A 21,532-nucleotide genomic window follows, 5' to 3' on the forward strand; every position below is an offset into this window, starting at 1 on the left:
TTGCATAATTGTCCATCAAATTTTTATGTACTATATTTTATTTAACCATTCTTTAAGGTTGGTAAATTGGATTGCTTCCAATTTTTAAAATGCTAAATACTGCCATAATGAACATCTTTGTGCATAAATCTTTGTTCTATTTTGGATTGTTCCTTAAAATATATTCCTATTAGTGATATTCTCTATCTTATGCATAATACAGATATCCCCTGAAAGGTCCTGGATAACACAAAATCAGGGTAGGGTGAAAATATCTTCAGACTTGTTTAAAGTTTTAATATTTTGCTCTCATTCATTTTACCTACTCTTATAAACCGGTCCTGCCTTCTTCCCATCACTTAGCCACTTTTTGGACATGATTAGAAAGTAACAAAATGGGGAACAAACAAACAGTAGTGTCATAACATGAGCTGATGCAGCGAGAATCTGCATGGGGACAAAAGCCATGCAAGACTGACCATGGAAGGCCATTATCTCCTTGAACCGGCAACCTCTGGCCTTGTACACTTATTTTGCAGTGTTCATTTACACACTTGACTTCTTTGCATTTCTCAATGTGATATGAAATCTCTCATATCTTGGGGACTTGGCGGTCCAGTGGTTAAGGCTCTGCACTTTCAATGCAGAGGGCACGGGTTCGATCCCTGATTGGGGAACTAAGATCCCACATGCCGTGTGGCCAAAAAAAATAAAATAAAATCTCTCATATCTTCAAAATTTCATTATGTGCCTTATGGAACTACTTACATAACGTTGAGTGCTGCAAAACTCTGAGAATGTCTGTATATTGAATATAATTTTCTTGATTTACTCAGGGTTAATATAGACTCAGACTTAAAAATTTCTTCCCCAAGCTCTATGGAGGTACATAGAACTGTTTTTCCCTTGCTAAAGGCACTAAATTCCTGTGCTTTTTTGATCATTAAGTCAATTTTTATGCCTCTTTTCCTCTCTGCCCTGCTTACAGACTTGCAGTGTTCTCTTCTCACTGCTATCTGCATGCCTACATGGGATAGTTTCTCCTTCCTCTTCTAGTTTACCGCTTCTAATTTTTTATGAGTTTGGAAGCCACGTTGCCAGGTCTTTTAAAATCGAATCCAAGTAAAAATTAATAGCCTCTGAGAAAGGGCTTCGATAAATCTCTAGGAGTAATGGGCGTGATCTTTAGGGCATGGACTTTGGTGAGCTCTATTTTGTTTCTGCAGAGGTCTTTTTCCATCTCCTTTGTTTCCTTGGTTCCTTGCTGTACTTCAGATAGATAAGATTGTCAGATAGCAGAGTTTCACACAAATGAAGTTTTATTACAATTATCAGGTTGATAATGTAATATTAAAATGCCTCCTTTCCTTTTCCTCTACTGAATTCTGATTCTTTACTTCCTTTTGTTCCTTTCACATTGTGTGCCAGGTTGACTAAATCTAGAGAAATTGTTAGTTGGGCTTCGGAACCAATCGAAACCTTCATTTCCCTTTTCTTTCTCCCACCTCTTTTTAATAACTAAAACATCTCTACATTTCACATCAACAAAGCTATAATTCCCTTATATTAAAAAATCATTTCCTTGGTACAAATGAACTTATTTACAAAACAGAAATAGAGTCACAGATGTAGAAAACAAAGTTATGGTTACCAAGGGGGAAAGGCAGGGGAGGGATAAATTGGGAGATTGGGATTGACATATACACACTACTATATATAAAATAGATAACTAATAAGAACCTACTGTATAGCAGAGGAAACTCTACTCAATACTCTGTAATGGCCTATATGGGAAAAGAACCTAAAAAAAGAGTGGATATATGTATATGTATAACTTATTCACTTTGCTGTACAGCAGAAACTAACACAACATTGTAAATCAACTATACTCCAATAAAAATTAATTAAAAAATTATCTAAGGCCTCTTTTTATTAAAAAGAAATTAATTCATAATTCCATTATGTGAAGAAAACAAAGACAATTTACACAACTCTACTGCTTTCTTACCTTTACTCTTACTCATGGCTAATTGATAAGGGCTGTGGTACTAAACCATGATTGTGTGGTCATTCTCTGTAATGGCCAATCATTCTCCCTTTGCTGCTGATTGCTTCTCTTAATATTTAACTACATTGCAACTACTTAGGTGCTTTGAGTGAGGGGATATGGCAGGTTCAATAAAACCCACACAATGCTGGAGAGTCAACTCAATCTTCACGTCTTATTAGTGGTGGGTCAGTGGCATCATCTTTGTATTAGGGCACAATAAATACCCTTGATGATGACAGTGTTGTGATTCCTTTAGTATGTTGTCCTTGAAGAAAAAATGTTTCAAGTACGAGTGCAAAATAGGTGGTCATCAATGTTTATAGTTTCAACTTTGGAACAACTCAAACTTTCTTATACAATGCCACTCCTCAGTTATTTTAAAATACATTGAATTATAATATTCATGCATTTGCAGATGAATGAACGTTTTATGCTCTTACACAGTGGTGTAGCCTACCAGTCAAGAGTTTATTTTCAGCATCATCACCATTTTCAGTATTTGTTTATGCAATTATTTGAATATTTTATTACATTTTTTTACCACTATTTATAAATGAGTAGAAAATGGAAGTGCTGATACTAGTAATAAGAAGCATAGGTTTCCTAAACATAACCCAGTTGAGCAAAGGTGGAGTCATTAGCTATATACAAAGCAGGGACTCTATCGTCAGTCAGGTAGATGTTAGGACAAAATTAGGAAATATAATACACGCTGGAAATACTTTATCAAAGATCATATCTTAAATGTGAGTTGCAAATAGCAACTGAATACTGCTTTCAGCTCTTTGGGGGAAATGCTCTTGTATTATGTGTGCATTTAATTTTTTCATAGTCAACTTTTGTATATGTTACCAGGATTGTACTGAGAAATTGCATGGGGATGGGTAGGGAATAAACTAGGGGTCCACCTATAGGGAGTTCCAAATGGAACTTTATTTACCCTCCTTTTCCCTTCCAAGCATCTTTTATAGAATTTACATGATCAATACTAAGTACCTTCAAACTCTGTAGAGAAGCGAGGGAGAAGTCTGTGCCTAAAACAGTACCAGACATACAAATGTGCTTTCTGCCTATTGCTTCTCTGTATCCTTTGTTGACTTCCCTTTCCCCAAGTAAAGGTGTTTCTCAAGGTTCAGCCATAACCTAGGGTGTCTGAGTTTTAATCGTAAATGTACTTTCACAGTTTCAAGTCGTTACGAATTGAAAGGGCATGGCAAGAAGGTGAGGGTTCTTTGAGGAAGTTTGGTTGAAAGGTCAACTAGGTCCAGAGCCTTGTCCTCAGTTTTATAGGTCCACAAATTCTAGCTTGTCCATAACATAGAGTGGACTAGACTCTGAAAGTGTGGTTTAGGCTAACTAAAATCATGAGAAATGATTATATCTTCCAGAGGGCCAGTATTTAATTTTAATATGCAAAATTGTACATGGATTAGAATGGTTATGTTGGTATGAACACTCTTTCCATCCCCTTTTTTACAGATCTGGATGATTTAATAAATTTAATTCACAAATATATATCCAGCATCTATATGTGATAGACGCTATATGAGATAGATGCCGAATAAATATATATATACATAATTAGTATATACACATATATACACATTAATTCTTAGGATAGGTAGTATGCTCTATTAATTGTAATGAAAATCTTCCTCTTCATTTTCTATTCAAATATTCTGTATTTTAATTTGGATTTTGTCTCTTACTGTGGGATCTGGGGCAAGTTATTTTGAGCCACAATGTTTTCATCTAGTAAAATGGGAATAATTCCAATCCTGTAAAGTTTTTATGAGGATTAGATTAAATAATATAACATATGTGAAATGCCTAGGTACAGGCCTGTTACATTGAATGATAATAGTCCATAGAGACTTGCTATGGACCAGGTACTTGCACCTGTACCAACCTAAGCCTCACATCCACCCTATAAGGTAGGTATAGTTTTTAATCCCCAATCCACAGATGAGTATCCTGAAATCTAGGAATGCAGAGTAACTTGCTTGTGGTCACGCATTTAGTAAACAGTTAAGTTAGGATTTGAGTGCAGTCTGGGTCCAGGGTCCTTGCTCTTATACACCTGTGCTATATTCCCTCTCCTTGAGTATTCACTATGTTCCCTTTCTCACCTAAATCCCATCTTTCTACCAGCTATTTCCAAGTTACTTTAAATTAGGAGTTCTTACCTGGAGCCCATGGGTGGGTTTCAATTAACACCTTTAACCTGTGAATTAATCAGACCTCTCATATAAATGGCAGAAATGTGGCTCAAACAAGCTGAACCATGGAGGAATTCCAACAAAGGACTAGGAAACGTCCTGGAATCCAAGAATAGGAATGTGAAGGATCCATGGACTCAAATGCATTTGAGCATTCTTCGTTTCTCGGGCTCATGTGTTAGGAACCACATCAGCTAACAGCATCCATTGCTTCAGTTATTAGGGACAGATTGACTTGATCCTTTGGATATAAAGTACAAAAATTCCAGAAAGGGCTTTAATGTGCCCAGCTGGGGTCAAGAGCTCTCCAGCAGCCAAATCCATGGGTGTCCATTACAAATCATATAACATGTATAAGTATGAATCCATTTTTTTTTTCCTGAGAAAAGGATCCATTGATTCTGTCAGATTCTCAAAAGAAGTGATTTGTAACTCAAAAGCAGTAAAGAACTACAACACAAAATATGCCAAAACCATCTCTTTCTTCTCCTTAACACCAATCCTCTGACTCCCCTGCTTCTGTCACAGGCACCACAGTCTTCTAGGCAGTTAGTCTTGTCATCTTGCTGTATTTTCATTTCTCACTGTTCTTTACCCTCTGCATTCAGTTATTCAGAAAGTTCTGTTAATTCTTCCCACGCAATGGCTGTTGGGACTATTCCTTTCTATCTCTACTGTCACAGTTCTTGACTAAAGCTGTCCTCTTCTTTAGCTCCTTAAATAGTAATAGTAGTATCTTACCCATATCATTATTACTTGTGCCTCCATGCTCAAATCTACCCTATGAGATGAATATTTTAAACACTGTCTTCTTGTCACTCTTCTGCTCAGAGATTCCAGGGTGTTTCCCTTCCTGGGCAGTGCCCACTTCAGTTCAGTCCTGTCCCACCTTTCCAACCTCTTACCAACTGATGTTTTCTCCCCTGATTAGTAAATACTCTTCTGTTCATTCACACCTGTTGCTTTCTGGTCTGTTTTTTTGACTTGCAACATGTCTATTTAGAGTTCACGCCATTGCTTGTCTTTGTTAAGAAATAAAATAGCAACTCAGACTTCCCTGGTGGCGCAGTGGTTAAGAATCCACCTGCCAACGCAGGGGACACGGGTTCAAGCCCTGGTCCGGGAAGATCCCACATGCCGTGGAGCAACTAAGCCTGTGCACCACAACTACTGAGCCTGTGCTCTAGGGCCCGCGAGCCACAACTACTTAAGTCCGTGTGCCACAACTATTGAAGCCTGCGTGCCTAGAGCCCGTGCTCTGCAACAAGAGAAGCCACTGCAATGAGAAGCCTGCGTACCGCAACAAAGGGTAGCCCCCGCTCGCTGCAACTAAAGAAAGCCCACGTGCAGCAGCGAAGATCCAATGCAGCCAAAAATTAAACAAATGAATAAAATAAAAAAAGCAAAACCAAAAACTTACCTGATAGGATGTTGTGAGAATTAAATGAAGTAGTATATACAAGGCATTTAGTAAAGTATTTGCAGCCAGTAGGCAATCCATCAATGGTAGATGTTATGACTCTTTATTCAGTAGGGAGAGAGAGGTGGCCCTGATGCTTTACTTAAGAGACTTGGAGGTGCCAGGGAAGACATATGCCATATGCAGAGGTGAGTGAGTGTGCAGAGTTGACAAAGCAAGGAAGGTAATTTTGAATGGTATAGATGGCACTGAAAAGTTGGGAGGTATAGAGTATGGTTGGGCCACTTTATGGACAATTACTTACAGCTTCCTCTTACATGGCATAAATTATGTTTCCAAGTTTAAGTTATAGACTAAATTATCATCTTGACTAGAATGGAGTTTTAGTAGGTTAAAAAAAAAAAAAAAAGCATTCTCAGGATTTCAGGTATTAGTGACCGAAAAGGAAATCAGGGTGAGGAGTTGAGAACAGAGGTGGCTTCTCTCTACATTGTTGCTTTCCATCCCTACCGTACCCCACCCTTACCTCTGTCAGGGACAGACTGTTTCCTCCACAAAGTTAAGAGTGTGGCAACAAATAGCAAGACTTAACAGCAGAACTATGTGGAAGAGAACTGGCTGAGTAGCATCATGTTAGATGATTGAAACAGAGAAGCAATAAGTTCATTCCAGTGGGCACTGGCACTGCTCAGTGTGAACATGGGATCTTGGAAAGGTCGGCTGAAAGAAATGGAGACGGATCTTTGGAAGTATGATGAGGATAGTGAGTCAGAGTTACTCACTTCATCAGAGCAAGAGACCCTGTGGGTCACAGCTATTAGAGTTTACTGTGGGAAAATCCAATAAAGAGCTCTGCTGCTAAGACTGAACAGTTACAGTATTTTTCCCATTTCCAGGAAGAAGGGATTTAAAGGTTTTCATTTTGTGAATTGTTATTAAACTTTTGGTACTTTCTAGTGAAAAGTTGCAAACAAATTTTAGAGGAAAAACGCAGATGTATTATTTCTTAAAAATACATTTTTTTAATATGTGGGAGATCTGCATAAACATAATGTAGCCAGATTTAGTGCTAGTAAAATTGTGTCAAGTCCATATGGCAGAATTCAATCTAACAATATTTCATGGTGTTCCACAATGAGCACCATAATTTCTAAGTATCACCACCTGAACCAGTTTGAAAACCAATACATTACACCCCAACCGCCTTTTGTTATTTCTTAGGGAAAGGAATATTAGCTCAGTGAAACTCACAGGCAAAGGCTCAGAATCAAAGTAATCTTTAAAATAAATAAAAAGACCAAAAGAGAATTAAATAAGGTAAATTTGAGTGCAACAAGAATAGCATAACAATAGCTAATGTTTCCTGAGCGTTTATTATATACCAGGCTCTGTGATAAGTACTTCTCAAATATAATTTCACTTAATCTTCACAACCATCCTGTGAGGTAACATCACCCATATTAGATAAAGAAAAAGAAGGCTCAGACCTGCTCAAGGTCTCATAGGCTGGTAAGTGGTGGGTGACACTGACATTCAAATCTAGGTTTCCAGACTCCCATCTTGATGACGCTGTAATGCCTCTTTTGTGTATACAATTTTTAAAAATCTCTAAAAATTGAGATAGAGTAAAGCACACCAATTGTTTTGCACATATGTTAACCCTTGTAATCATTAACAAGATCTAGGTATTGAGCATTTCCAGCAACCCAGAAGGCTCCCTCCTGCCCCCCCCACTCATTCAATTCCTCCAAAGTAATCACTACTCTGACTCTATCACCATAGATAAATAGGTTTTAGTTGGAGTGATCTAACTTTTTGGAGTTATCACCAAAAGATTCCATAGACCAATCCTTCATCTTGCCATTTTAGCTGTAGTATTCAAAGCTGCTCTAGCTCTGACTTTTCAAGAATTCACTGTAGAGACTAGCTGTTGCAAAATGGCTTCATATTCAATTTCCTGCATTATTCTGAAATTAATACTAATTTTGAAAAAAACACAAAGAAAATCCTGGATGCAGCAGATTAAAGGACTGTTATCAAATCTCTCCATCTTAGAAACACCACAGACACAGGTTGCTTGACTGAAGTAATCTGGTGTATCTATTTCCAATCATGGTGTCTCATTAAGGAACGGATGACCACGAAAGGTCATCTCAGTTTACGGAAGAAAGGCTAACCAGGCAGAATAGGTAACAGTGATTGCTTTGCATCATCTTAAAGCACACGAACAAATTTATGTGCCGATATCTTCCACAGTTGACTTGTTGTTCTACGATGCAAGGGAAAGGAAGAGTAAAGGGGAAGAAGATCTAGGTGGAGGAAAGTGAGGGAAATATGACCTTCAAGGAGGCTTTGCTGTGGTGGCTTTCCGTGCCTTAACAACTAGCCCTTAAAATCACATTACTTCTTGTCCAACCTGGCAGCAACAGAAGCAGCGTCACAACTTCACCTCAGGCACTCAAGCTGTGGTTGGTGAATTTCAGCAATGATTCTAGATAATAGCTCTCCCTTCTCTCTCTCCCCTCCCCACTATCCCCCCATTCCTGGTTTTGCACTTCATTCTGTTTCCTACACCAGCCAACTATGGCATTTTGAAGCAGTCTACAGATTACAATTGAGCATCAGGGAAAGAATAACTGACATTTGTAGGGTTCGACGACTTATAGGAGTGATATGTGTATGAGGTGACTTAAGTGGGGAAAATCTAGAGGAACGTTCTGGCCATCAAAGCATCAGGACAGGCCCAGAAGTGGGCGCACGTGACAGCAGCAGCACCTCGAGAGTGACATCACCCTGGGGGCGGAGCCGAACCATCCAGGGCCTTGTCTGCTATTGAGCTCCCCTCCCCTCTTCCCCACTGAATGCCCACGACCCCACCAGTCAAAGCCCCTTGAGGAAAGAGAAATGCCCAGACCTCACAGAGAGGCAGAGCCAGGGCCAAACCTCTTCGCGGAGAAAACGGTTCGGTCTTCTCTCTCTCTCCCCGCCACTCCCCACCCCCAAACGGTGGAGGGGGCGGGGGCGCGCGCTCCACCACGCACGCGCTCCCACGCACGCGCTCTCCCTCCGCGCTCGCGCTCCTCCCCACCCCGGCCCGGAGGGGGCGGGGCTGCGGGCGGCCTCTGAGGGTGCGACGCCCCCGGCGCGGCGGCGGCGCTAGCGAGCGGCCGGCCGGGCGCGGGTTGCTGGGTACGCTGCTCCGGCGGGGCCCGCTTGCACAGCTGCCTCGTGCGAGCCGCCCGCCCGGCGGGTGAAGCTACGAGCGCTCCGAGTGCCGGGCCCGGGGCCGCCAGCGCTGCCCTCCAGCCGCCGCCCTCCGTGCCTCCTTCGGGCGGCCCCGCCCCCGTTCCCATCCCCCTCGCGCTCACCTCCTGGCTGTGCAGCGCGCGAGGCGGAGCAAGTTGCCCGCCGCCGCCGCCGCCGCCGCCGCGCTGGGCGAGAGCCTGCACCCGCGCCGCCGCTGACAGGAGGACCGCCGAGGGCTGCGCTAGCCGCCGGGCCGCGCCTTTCCCGGACGCAGACCCACAGCGGGCGTCGGAGCGCAGCGAGGTGCTCTGGGATCGCGGGCGGCGCCGGCGGGCGGCGCGGTTCTCACAGGAGACCCCGGGGACGCGGGCTTGACCCCGAGGTGCAGCGAACCCCTCTCAGAGCGGCAGGTGAGGGAGCCCGGGAAGGGAAGGTTGCTTCAGTGACAGCGGCGTTCGCCTCCGACGCCTGGGCTCCAGGGAGAGGGGCGGGGGCGAGCGGGGAGGCAGCGAAATGGGCAGTGGAGTGCCTCCGGTGTCCAGGGCGTGGGGAAGGTTGGCTCCAAATGTGGCACTCGGGGTGGCTTCGGATGGGTCCGGGATCGGCCACTTCGGTGTCACCGAAGGTGTCATGGAATTTGGTACCGAGAGAGTCTCTGGATGACGGGGACCCCGGAGGAGATGCGAGGCAGATTGCTGAACGTGGCAGGGAATGTGGTGCAGAACGAGTTGTAAAATGTGCCCCCTGAATGCAGCATGAAAGTAGTTGTGAAATGTGCCAGGTAAGGCACAGGGTGGGTTGGCCTGTGTGGCGTTGAAATTCACGGTAGAAGTGTTATTAGTGATATTATTAATTTCTCTGGGAAAGGAGGCGTAGTCTAAGAAGAGATTAATAAGGCTCATGGCTAGATATTTTAACACAGGGAATCGAGAGGAGCTATGATACGCTATTTTTTGAGATAGAGATAGTGCCCACGTGAAAGAAACAAGCAAATTGTGTCTGGTTGTGAGATGGGAAAGAAAAAATAGGGCTAAATAATTCCAGGGTTTGCCGTCAGCGTGTAGAGCACTGATATAATTGTATCCTGTGTTGTGTTCCAGGTGTGGAATGTTTAAAATGGTTTTCACCAAACATAAACAATGGTAATTAATATTAGGAAGAAGATTTGGTGTTTTGGGTGTCTTGCACTGTCTTCTCTGCTCCTCTCCAGGAAAAGGAAAAAAACAAACCAAAAAAAAAACCACACAAAAAACCCACCCCACATCTTGACCATAATTCTGAGTTCAAGATCATTAGGCAAAGGGACCTTTTTTCATAGGTGCCCCTTTCTTCAGTTTTATACAGGTGAAAATTTCTGGAATGAGGAAAACAAAACAATATGGTGAACAAAAGGGATAAATTTTCAGGCATTTTGAGGGTTTGAAGCCAAAAGCTGTTGCAGTGGCTAATTATGGTGAATGACAGTAGTGAAATATTCTTGATGTTGGGGTGGCAAAATAGGAAAAAAATTGAATACAATAAAGGTGGCATAAAAAGCAACAACATGGATACTGTCAGTGGAACGCTTCTTGCAGCATTTCCCAGGTAGATCATCTCAGGAATGTGAGCACAGAAATGAAATATTAAATATTCTCATTCTCTCTCTCTTTGTGTGTGTGTGTGTGTGTGTGTATATATATATATATCATTATCCACATGCTGCAAAACATTGTGACTTCCATTTAAGAAGAACATCTGTGTTTTGAGAGGATTGTCAGAACATAGCTGGAATTTCAGAAGTAACAAAAGACAGCTCCATGAGCTATTTAATATAACTTATATACATTCAGTGAGTGTATGTCTGTATAGTATGAAACAAGCAGAAATATCGGCATGTGTTCATTAGGGTATAGTTAATTATTGATGAGATTTTAGTGTCTTATGTTACAATTCTTGCAGAGAAACGGAGTTACTTGCCTGAATGTTGTTCTTATAAGAAGAACAGTAAGTAATTTGCCAGATAATTAAAATTCATACTGATTGGCTTCCTCCTGGATCCAGATTTAGCCATTGAGGGATTATTTGCTTCAAAGGCAAAACTGGATTTTCTTTGGTGATTAATTTTGGGTTTTAGTCTTTTCTGTTGATATGTCTCTCACCTTGAGGCTGTGTTGGGCCTAAAACATAGAGGAGAGGGCCTGAGGAGAATAAAGAGCAATTCTGTTGGGTCTTCCTGTTTTGTTCTGACTGTAAGCCATATGTACTGCCACCCCCTACTGTCTGTAGGAGGAGGTGTCACAGAGCCCAGTTCTTTTCTTGTTATCACTGCCCCCTTGTGTAAGGGAAGAAATTGATAGTTGCACTTTGGAAAGCCGCTCTCCCCAGATTGTTCTTGATAGAGTGGTTATGTAGATTTATAATCACCTATTCAGAGTTGCAGGGCTTTAAACTTACTGTCAGTCAGGCTTCAGGTTTAATGTCTATTTTTAATAGTATCTGATTTTAGCCAGTAATTCGAATTGCTAAGAATGTTTTCAGTATGTTTGGGAAGATGGTACTACTAGTAGTGCTAGTAGTAATGGCTCACCCTTACATAGCACCTACTTCGTGCCAGTCCCGTTACACAGGTTTTAATCAGTTCCAACACCCTACGAGGTATGTACTGTTATTTCCATTTTACAGATGAGAAACTGAAACACTGAGATGTGAAATAGATTAGTTAGTTAGCAAGTGGAAGAGCTGAATTCCAATTCAGGAACTCTGGCTCCACACTCTGTGCTCTTCATAAATATACTATATTGCCCTCAATCAAATTAGTATTGACACACATCATTAAAATGCAGGTGCCCATCATAAAAAAGCAAATACTGTAGATGTGGATAGGCCCATGTAGGTAGTAAGACTCATAAATGCTAAGCCTACACATACACCAAAAATACAGTTACTTACAGTATGAACATTTCTCTTTAGGAATTTATTTTTGTAATTTATTTCTGGGATTATGAGTAGAGGAGTATCAGTATTTTTTATGGGGTTAAGGTAATATTTGTGATGGAGGTTGGTTTTGGGGGGATCTTTGGAGGTAGAAAGTTTTACTTTAAAGTAATTTGGTGTGTATGTCTGTGTGTATATGTGTGTACACGTAGTGTGCAGGAAAGGTTTAGTGGTGCTTTTAAAGAAATAGTATATAGATCTCTGTGTAGAGCTATAGAAATTGTTTTCTACAGGAAACTTATTTTCCTACCTACTTACGTTTTTACGATCTCTATTTTAAAAATTTTAATTAATTATTTACTGGCCACACCTGTGCCCCCTGCAGTGGAAGTGCAGTCTTTTTTCTTAAATTCTAACCTCCTAGTAAACTTTTTTAAAAAACTTATTTAATTAATTTATCTTTGGCTGCGTTGGGTCTTCGTTGTTGCGCACTGGCTCTCCCTAGTTGCAGCCAGTGGGGGCTACTCTTCATTGTGGTGGAAGCGCAGAGTCTTAACCACTGGACCGCCAGGGAAGTCCCTATGATCTCTATTTATTTAAAAAAATAATTAGCAAAAACTGATTAGATGTATATGTACTTTTTACCTCTTTTTTCCAACAAATATTTGCTCAGATTTTTCTTGCACTTAAACATTGTTTTACAGATGTCGACTACATCTGAAATAATATTTATAAAAATGTGTAAAGTGTGGAAGACTAGTAATGCAGCCAACACTTATATACCTTCTACCCAGTTTAAGAAATGGAATATCTCCTCCTGTACTTAACAATTATTTTCTTCTCTTAATCAAACTTTGTGCCATTCTGTGAATCACATATGTCATGTAATCAAACACTTCCTTCATTTTTATATACATTGGTTGATAAGGCAATTTACTGATTATGGCTAAGACTTATTCTTGTATGTTTATATATTTTAGTTTATTTAATAAACCATCACAGACTCAGATCGTGCTCTGTATTTATATTGATTGATGGTTCATTTTAGCATACTTATAAAACCTAATTTGTTGTTTGCATCTTTATCATAAAGTTTTACTAACATGGTTAAACGGTAGTAGATTTATTTCCCTCTTCTGTCATTGATTCTTGACTGTCTCATGCTAACTCTCTAGCTTCCCCCGCCCTTCCTCATAAAGGCCTTTGTTCTTTTAGTATTTTCTGAATGACTGTGTGCATTGTTTTGAATGGAGAAGGAAGTAGGCCTAGAAAAGAGTATACTAAACCAGTAGTTCCCAAAGGGGAATTGTAAGGTAGTTGATGCTAATTAGATATAAGAAAGAATAAGTATGATTAAAGGAATGCATCAAAATTCTCTCCTTGTCGTATTACTTCCTCTTACAACAGAATTAAAATTGAATCTCTGAGATGTACGGATTGGGCACACTAGTTGAATTATGTTGGATTGTACTTACACATGATCACCAATGTTAGCTGTAATATTTTTCCTGATGGTACCCAGATTTTATTTCAAGGAGCTAGAACAAGCGGTTGCAGATGGTTGTTTACTTTTCTAGTACGAGTCTGATCGAGGTAACAAATGTTATAAAATAGTTTGGAAGTTAGTTTAATTATTTGGATTTTTTTTTCTCGGCATTGTATCTGTTGAGTGCCTGTAGTCATCAAATACTATTGTCATTTGGAGAGAAGGCACTGTGTAAATAAATAGTTTAGTCTTTGTTATAATACCATGAAAACTACCACTTGGTTTATTTGAATAGCATCTTTTGTAATAACTTGTATTAGATGAAGATTGTTTACAATTTAAAAAAAAATGAGTCAAGGAGATGTCTGTATGGTGATTGAGAGACTACATCACGACCTTGATGAATCTCTAAAAGTCTGTGGAGAGAAATAGTTTATAAGAAGAGCTTAAAGACTTACAGCTATATTTCCCCACCCAATGTCCTTTTTCTTTCTTTTAGAGGATATTTTTACCTTGAGTATTTACGATTCAAGATAATATTAGATGGGGCTTCCCTGGTGGTGCAGTGTTTAAGAGTCTGCCTGCCAATGCAGGGGACATGGGTTCGAGCCCTGGTCCGGGAAGATCCCACATGCCACGGAGCAACTGAGACCGTGCACCACAACTACTGAGCCTGTGCTCAAGAGCCCGAGAGCCACGACTACTGAGCTCGTGTGCCAGAACTACTGAGCCCATGAGCCTAGAGCCCGTACTCCGCAACAGGAGAAGCCACTGCAGTGAGAAGCCAGCACACCACAACAAAGAGTAGCCCCTGCTCTTCGCAACTAGAGAAAGCCCATGTGCGGCAACGTAGACCCAACGCAGCCAAAAATAAATAAATAAATAAATTTTAAAAAGAGATAATATTAGATGGAGAACAAGCTGTTTGGGCCTGGGTTTTAGGAGGCTAAAGCAGGTTGAGGATGCAATCAGTGAAAAAAGTTTCTGGTAGGGATCTTTCATATTCTAGAAAGCTCTTAAGTAAATAATTGTAATACCATAATTTTTTTCGGGAAACAAATTTCTTTTATTAGGTCAAATTATTTTATTTACAGAATGTTTATAAATCATTTGAAAGCTATGTTTGTGGATGTTATAAGTATCAGGTAAGTTGCTTTTTTATGGGCCACACATTACAACAGTATCTTGTTATGTTCAACTTCTGTTTGTTCTTGAGTAGTTAAGGGTAAACATGACTAAGTTTAAGAGGCAAAAGAATTAAGTTGGTGTTAGTCGTAATCACACCCTTTCTTTACCCTTTCCTTCCCCATAATATTAACTTCTGCCTTTATTCAGTGAATGGTATATCTTACTTCTCAAATGCCTTTCTTTTGATCGGAACTTGAGAGATTCTGGTGTCAGTTATTTAAACCAAGTAGTTGCGTTATAGTGAATAATGTTGTTGGTATGTTTTAAAAAAAGCTAATTGCCTTAGTAATGATTTATCTGACAGGCTCATCTTATGCCTCCTTATGACACCCATATTATGTCTACCTGAAGAAGTTTCTGCCAAAATACATTATTCGATTCTACTTTTTTTTCTCAGAAGAGGTATCCCAAGTGGAGAGATTTTGGAGCACAGCATGTAAGAGAACATTTTTCTTTGTTTGCTCCGGTTTTAGTCTCTCATATACTTATTTTGTATAGAAAAGGTCGTATGAAAAAAACATTGATTTTTGTATATTAGTTTATTGTACAGACACGTTATGTTTAAGGTATATGAGTTGAGTTAGATTTGTTATGTTGGAAAAATTGGAGTTTTATGCAGTATATTAATATATTAAATCCTTCACTTAAATATTTATTGACTACTATGTGTAAGTAGTTACCTTTAACTACTGTAATCTTTCAGTTGAAGGTAGACATATCATATTCTTCCTTAAATAACTAAATTTGCGGTTCAGAATTGTGTCCTGGGTATTCACTCTACCTCCAGGAAAAATATAGTTGAAAAAATATTTTAAAGTTTGTCACTTCCCTAAAGTTTCACTGGCCAATGTTGATAAATTTTACTGTCTTCTTTAGATGGCAAAGGTATCATGAAAAGAAAAACAGTGACTTATATATTTCTTTTTGTAAATATTAGCAAGTACTACAGACATAAAATTCACAATGAAAAGTATGTGAGCAATAATAATGGAAAACTTTTGTTATTCCAAGCAGATGTCTTTGGACCAGGTAGCCATGCTTGTCTGTAACACCATGCTTGCATTATCATATATGATTATATCAGATGACATATCTGATCATAGAGATGAACAACATGAAGAGATACGGCACCAGTTTTTTATTGCCATGGAAATTCCCTTTCCCCACCAATGGATCTATCCTTATAAGTCGATTCGTTAGTTACTAAATTTGGAAATGGGAGTGGGTATGTAGATACTGTGATTTAATCATTTAGACAGGAGACTCTGCCTCACATCTCAGTAAATTCCCTCTGCCTAAATGAAGGAAGTCTCTTTGTAGCCCTTTGTTCCTAATCTTGTGTTGTGAGGTCCCACAATTTCTAGCTCTAATTGCTGAAATTTGATAATGCAAAACTAAGGAAGCTTGATGGGTATTTGTACTCTAGAATTCTGTTTCTGTTCAAATTCCATGGAATCCTGTAGAGCTCCCAAAGATTGTGAATTAGGGTGAATGAAGGTAATTAGCTTTAGTAGACACGTGGGATGTAGACTTACTGCACACTCAAATGCTGCTTCAGCGTCAGAAAATCTTAGCTCTTCCTTTTTAGGGATTTAAAGAGGAAGAGAGACTTCCTTTGGAAGCTATTATTCAGATGTTGCTATATTGTAGGATGTGACAATACTGTTGTTTGGTTGTAAGTAGCTTTTGAAATTTTACAATCATGAGACCCTTTGTATAGTAGAGAGAACATGAATTTGTGAGTTTTTGAATCATGAAAACAGGTTGAGATTATCACTCTGTCACTTACTAGCTGTGTGAGGGGCTAAAACCTCTCTTGCAGGGTTTTGATGATGATGAAATGAAATAATGCCAGTGAAAAATCCTTAGGACAATGTCTAGATCTTAATGAATGGTAAGTTTTATTAGGTTTTGGAAAGTGTCCTGGATTTCTGTTTTTGTTTTTTTTTTGCGGTACGCGGGCCTCTCACTGTTGCGGCCTCTCCCATTGCGGAGCACAGGCTCCCGACACGCAGGCTCAGCGGCCATGGCTCACGGGCCTAGCCACTCCGCGGCATGTGGGATCTTCCTGGACCGGAGCACGAACGCGTGTCCCCTGCATCGGCAGGCAGACTCTAAACCACTGCGCCACCAGGGAAGCCCTGGATTTCTGTTTTTTTGATGTGTGCTTCACATAGCTCCGCCCCACAGTGTTTTACTAGCATTGTCTGTCCAGCTTTTCCTTGTTATTTTGTCTTTTCAGCCTAGCAAGGTATTTAAAACAAAACAAAAAAAAAAAACTTGTGGTAATTCGGCTACTCATTAATTTTGTGCTTTGAAATTTTCTTTTATGAAGGATTTGATGAGAGCTGAGAAAAAGTTCTTGAATAACTGTAAACTTAAAAATATAAACTCTTAGGCAGACTCCTAGTATGCATTTCTTTTTGCACTATTTCCCTTTAAGTACCACAAACTTGCGAAAAATTAATTTTTAATTTCCTCTATAAAATAGCAAACCTCAGCACTTCTTGAGACATTGAGCCCTTTGACAATTTTTTTTTTCAGTTTGATCATGTGCATATTTTCTACTTTTACAGACATTTCTCATTTTTGTGAATAACTGAAGTGTTCTCTGTCTGATACCTTTATCCCCCACTCACCCACCACCATGCGCCATGTTGTTAGCTTTTTGTAATTTTTCTTTTTAAAAAATTTGTGACAGTCATGGTGGTTGATTGTCTTTTGTGATCTACTTAATAAAAAGGACTTGTCTATTTACAGTGTAAAATTATACATCAAAAGAAGTTTGCCCCTCTTTCTTTAGTATAACAAGCTATCAAAATCTCACTTTCTTCCCAAGCTTCAAGGATTTCTGTAACATTTTGCCCATTTCTGCTAATCTGTTTACATATCATGCGAACAGTAATCCACCGACTATTTTTCTTTAAATGGACGTGACTCACTTTATCTTAGTTTTATTCTTGGTCGTTGTAATATCCATGAACTGATCAGTTTGTGCTAGTTGTAAGATAAAAACTAGTTCATCCTGAAGACATCTTGCTTAATGCCTTTAGAAAGACCACTTATATGCGACTTTGGTTCCAGATTGGATTGTTTTGTATTTTTAATCATTCTTTTTTTTTTTTACCTTTTTAAAAAAAATTATTTATTTATATTTATTTTTGGCTGCGTTGGGTCTTCGTTGCTGCGTGTGGGCTTTCTCTAGTTGCGGCGAGCGGGGGCTACTCTTCCTTGCAGTGCGTGGGCTTCTCATTTCGGTGGCTTCTCTTGTTGCGGGGCACGAGCTCTAGGTGTGCAGGCTTCAGTAGTTGTGGCACGTGGGCTCAGTAGTTGTGGCTCACGGGCTCTAGAGAGCAGGCTCAGTAGTTGTGGTGTACGGGCTTAGTTGCTCCCCGGATGTGGGATCTTCCTGGACCAGGGCTTGAACCCGTGTCCCCTGCATTGACAGGGGGATTCTTAACTTCTGAGCTACCAGGGAAACCCCAGGATTGTTTTGTATTTTTAAGTAAATGAACTTCATAATGATTCCTCTCCTTGTTTTAGATAATATAATTCTATCTTGTCTTTGGATGTATTAAAGGTAGCCATTTATTAGTTGTTAACAAATGTTAATTTGTCATTAATTATAGTAGGTAATTGGTATCTCTCCCCTTCCCCCCCACGCTTCTGCTTTTTTTAAAAAATTACAAAAGTATTTCTCCGCTTGCAACCACTAAAGTAACCAAACCGGGGTGAATAAAGAAAAAAATAATATTTTCCTTTCCTTCTCCACTTTGACCTTGTTGGTTTAGCCAGCATTAACCAACACTTTGTTTTTTACCATCTTTCTCTTTGCTCAAAAACCTTTAAGCGTATACACACACACACACACACACACACACACACACACACAGGCTTTTTGTAACTTGCTTTATTTATTTAAGAATATGTCATGGCTGTCTCCAGTTTAGTAAATGGAGCTTTAATTAATTTAAAAAGCTGAATAACATTCCATAGCATACTACACCATAGTTTAGTCTGTTGTTCTCCAACAGATGGATACTACGATTGTTTTCATTTTTTTTCTATTATAAACATCAGTCCAGTCTTACTCATAAGTAGACAAGCAAACATTCTAAATAAAATATTAGCAAAATAAATCCAGCAGTGTATATAAAAGACAGTATATTCCAGGAAGGCAAGGACAGTTAAATATTAACGTAATTTGTTATGTTAACAGATTTTGAGATTAAAAACTGTATGGTTCTCTCTCTCTTTTGGGGTGAGTTGGGGGACTTTGTATTGTATTTATATAAAACAGCAAAAGGAGATGCCTGCAGACAGTAGTCTAAGTTTTGTAGAATCCTTTGATCCTCAGAGTTGATAGACAAAAACCTTTTTTTCTGGACTCTTTGGGAGGACTCTGTGGGACCTGGGCTTTGGCTCTCACCGTTTGGTTGCTAAACCTGGTACTCTTGACAGTATGAAAATAAGCATACTTCTAGAAGCTGGGATGGATGTTATGGGTGAGCCCGTCCGATTTAGGGCTGGCACTTTTTAAGATCTTGTATTTGATTACTTTGGGCTTAATGAGCGCCTCTTTGGCCTCTGTACAGGTGCTCAGTGTCTTGAAAATGTTGGCCTGAATCTTTTTGAGGCCTTTCTTGTTGTGCTTGTTGGCAAAATATACATTCCTTAGGATCTACGTTTCCTGAAGTCATTTCTAGGACTGGTCATATATGATATTGTTATTGGGTTTGGCCACATCTCTACTGCTAGCCACAACTCTGGGAGTGGTGGAGACTAGAAAAAAGAGACTATCTTAATAGTCTATCTTAATAGGTGCTAGAAAAACATTTGATAACATTTTGGAGTCATTTCCTCAGAGTGTATGTGGCATAATTTCTGAATCCTTGCTTAAGTGAAGATGCCTTTCTTTTCTCTTGATCAGTAAAGGGTATCTTGGCTGGATATAGTGTTCTTGGATCATAATCCTTTTTTTTCCTACATAGCGTAGGCACCTTATACCACTGTCTTTAAGCTTCTTGTGCAATAGGTAAGTCTGATGCCAGTCTGATTCTCCTTTCTTTTTAAGTATCAATAACTCGTTCTTTATCTTCTACACAAAAAGTCTTGCCACCTTTTATGCCTTGAGATTATCAGGTCTAACCTCATTATGCACTTTATCCTTTTTATATCATGAGAAACTCAGTATTGCCAGTTCATCCCTCATTTATTGGAGTCTAATTCCTATCTGTATAGTTCTGTATTTCTTCCTTACTGACTCCAGTCCCCCCCCCCCTTTTTTTTACTTCTTATTCTTTAATGTTTAGTGATAGTAAAGTCATTTTGGTCATTCTGAGTTGATATTCTCAGGTACACATTGTGCACTTTCAAAAGGTAGTCTGAAATATTTTTTTATTTCATAAAAGTGTTTTTGAATTATTGTTTTGACTGCGTTCTGTTCCTTGCTTTGATTTTCTTCTTCAGGAGTTCCTATCAGCTGTATGTTCAATCTTCTTTGCCTGTGTTCAGTATTTGTCACTTTTTCTCAAATCCTTTTTATCTCTATTTTTGAGTTTAAATTTTTTTTCTCTTTTTTACCTTCTATTTTTCTTAAGGGACTGTTTTTATTTACTCTTGTCTTCATTTCTGGAATGCGTCTTTCCTTTTATTTTTAATTCTTACCTGAGTTATGAGTTTTTATAGTTCTTATATTTGTTATTCTTTCATGTTATGTCATTTTCTTAAGGTCTTTTAGCTCATTCTGAAATAGCATGTTTTAATTTTGATCTGTTATGTGGGCATGTCTTTCTGGCATACTTTCATTGTCTGCAGGGATGTCATTCCACTTCATGTTCTCTCTTTTCTTGTAACAACTTTATATGGGATTGACCTTGATACGTTTCCGTGACTCAGTTTTCCTTGAACTTAGTTAAATGAATCTTTTAGAATGTGGCTGGGTTCAGGAAAGCTGCTTCTTTCACTGAGCTTTTTCTTCTGTTGTTTTTGTGTAGTGTTAAAAAATACGGCAGCTTGCTTTCCGAGATTTCCTGGCTTTTTTCTCCTCCAGTAGTTTCATCTGGACCTTCTCTTTCCTTCATCTCTCTTGCCTGATCTCAATTTTCATCCCTTTATGATTGTGAAACGCTTCTCTGTGCCTTCTGGGTCTCATTGTCAGTCATCTGCAAAACTCCCTTTTATCTTTAACCTCTTCTCTAAACATTACTACCTTCTTGCTCTGACTGAAACTTAGCTCTCCGCTGAGGGCACTTACTTATCCTGGAGAGTTCTTAAGTGGTGGTTCCTCCTGGTGAGGTGGGTTAAATATTCTCTTTGCTTTTTCATATTTGCTTCTAGACTTCTTCTGGACTCACTGCTAGTTTCCTACTACTCCAGCTGTAATTATTGACGATTTCAGTATTCACGCACATGATCCTTCTGATATTCTGGTCTCTTGACTTCCTCTCCTCCACTCAGCCATTCACTTCTATGGCATGTCCTGTGCAGATGTTTTTAAACTCTCAGTGCATCTGCATTAACTGGAGAGCTTTGACAAACTACAGATGGCTAGAACTTACTCCCAGGGAATCTGTTTTGCCTGGTCTGAGGTGTGGCCTGGGATAATATTTTTAACAGTTTTCCAGGGTGACTTTAATGTGCAGCCAGGATTGAGAGACACTGCCCTAGAACTTGTTATTACCCCAAAACTACAAGTTTCTATAATATCAATTTCTGGCATTTTACTCTCCAATTACCACCTACATTTTTTCAGGCTTATTTCTTCTAGTACCCAACAACCTTAATTCCTTGATCTCACGGGGACCTTTTAATTTACCACCTTTTCAGCTGTTCTTCAATGCATTCATGTCCTCACTTTTTTTTTTTTTTTTAAACTAGCTGAATTCCCGTAGTCCATCATTACAATTGCTCTCCTGCCTCTACCTCAACCCCCTTGATTTTAACTTTTTTCCTTGGTTGTTATTGCCTGGTTAAAACTAAGTCTACTTATGTTACACCTGTATACTTGTAGCTGAATGTGGCTGGAACAG

General features: G+C 39.4%; 2 protein-coding genes across 7 annotated transcripts in view; one reads left to right on the forward strand and one right to left on the reverse strand.

Annotated features, from left to right (window-relative positions):
* The window catches only part of LOC307178166 (uncharacterized protein), a gene marked incomplete at its 5' end in the record, with an annotated part of 94,186 nt that extends 85,165 nt beyond the window's left edge, over positions 1–9,021 (reverse strand). For 4 of the 6 annotated variants that reach the window (XR_013825137.1, XM_079905977.1, XM_079905975.1 and 1 more), the window contains one exon: positions 8,612–9,021. Coding sequence is in view for 3 of the 6 variants with exons in the window: in XM_079905977.1 (XP_079762103.1) it covers positions 8,612–9,021 (410 nt within the window). Of the gene's footprint in view, positions 1–8,582 lie in introns of all 6 variants that reach the window. The other 2 variants (XR_013825138.1, XR_013825139.1) reach the window with 1 other exon arrangement.
* Positions 9,022–9,191: 170 nt separating this feature from the next.
* The window catches only part of TANC2 (tetratricopeptide repeat, ankyrin repeat and coiled-coil containing 2), a 357,151-nt gene continuing 344,810 nt past the window's right edge, over positions 9,192–21,532 (forward strand). Inside the window, exon 1 of the mRNA XM_079905965.1 lies at positions 9,192–9,324. The gene's annotated coding sequence lies outside the window, so the exon portion shown is untranslated. The remainder of the gene's footprint in view (positions 9,325–21,532) is intronic.

Source organism: Stenella coeruleoalba (assembly GCF_951394435.1).
Source record: "Stenella coeruleoalba genome assembly, chromosome: 19".
Taxonomy (NCBI): domain Eukaryota; kingdom Metazoa; phylum Chordata; class Mammalia; order Artiodactyla; family Delphinidae; genus Stenella; species Stenella coeruleoalba.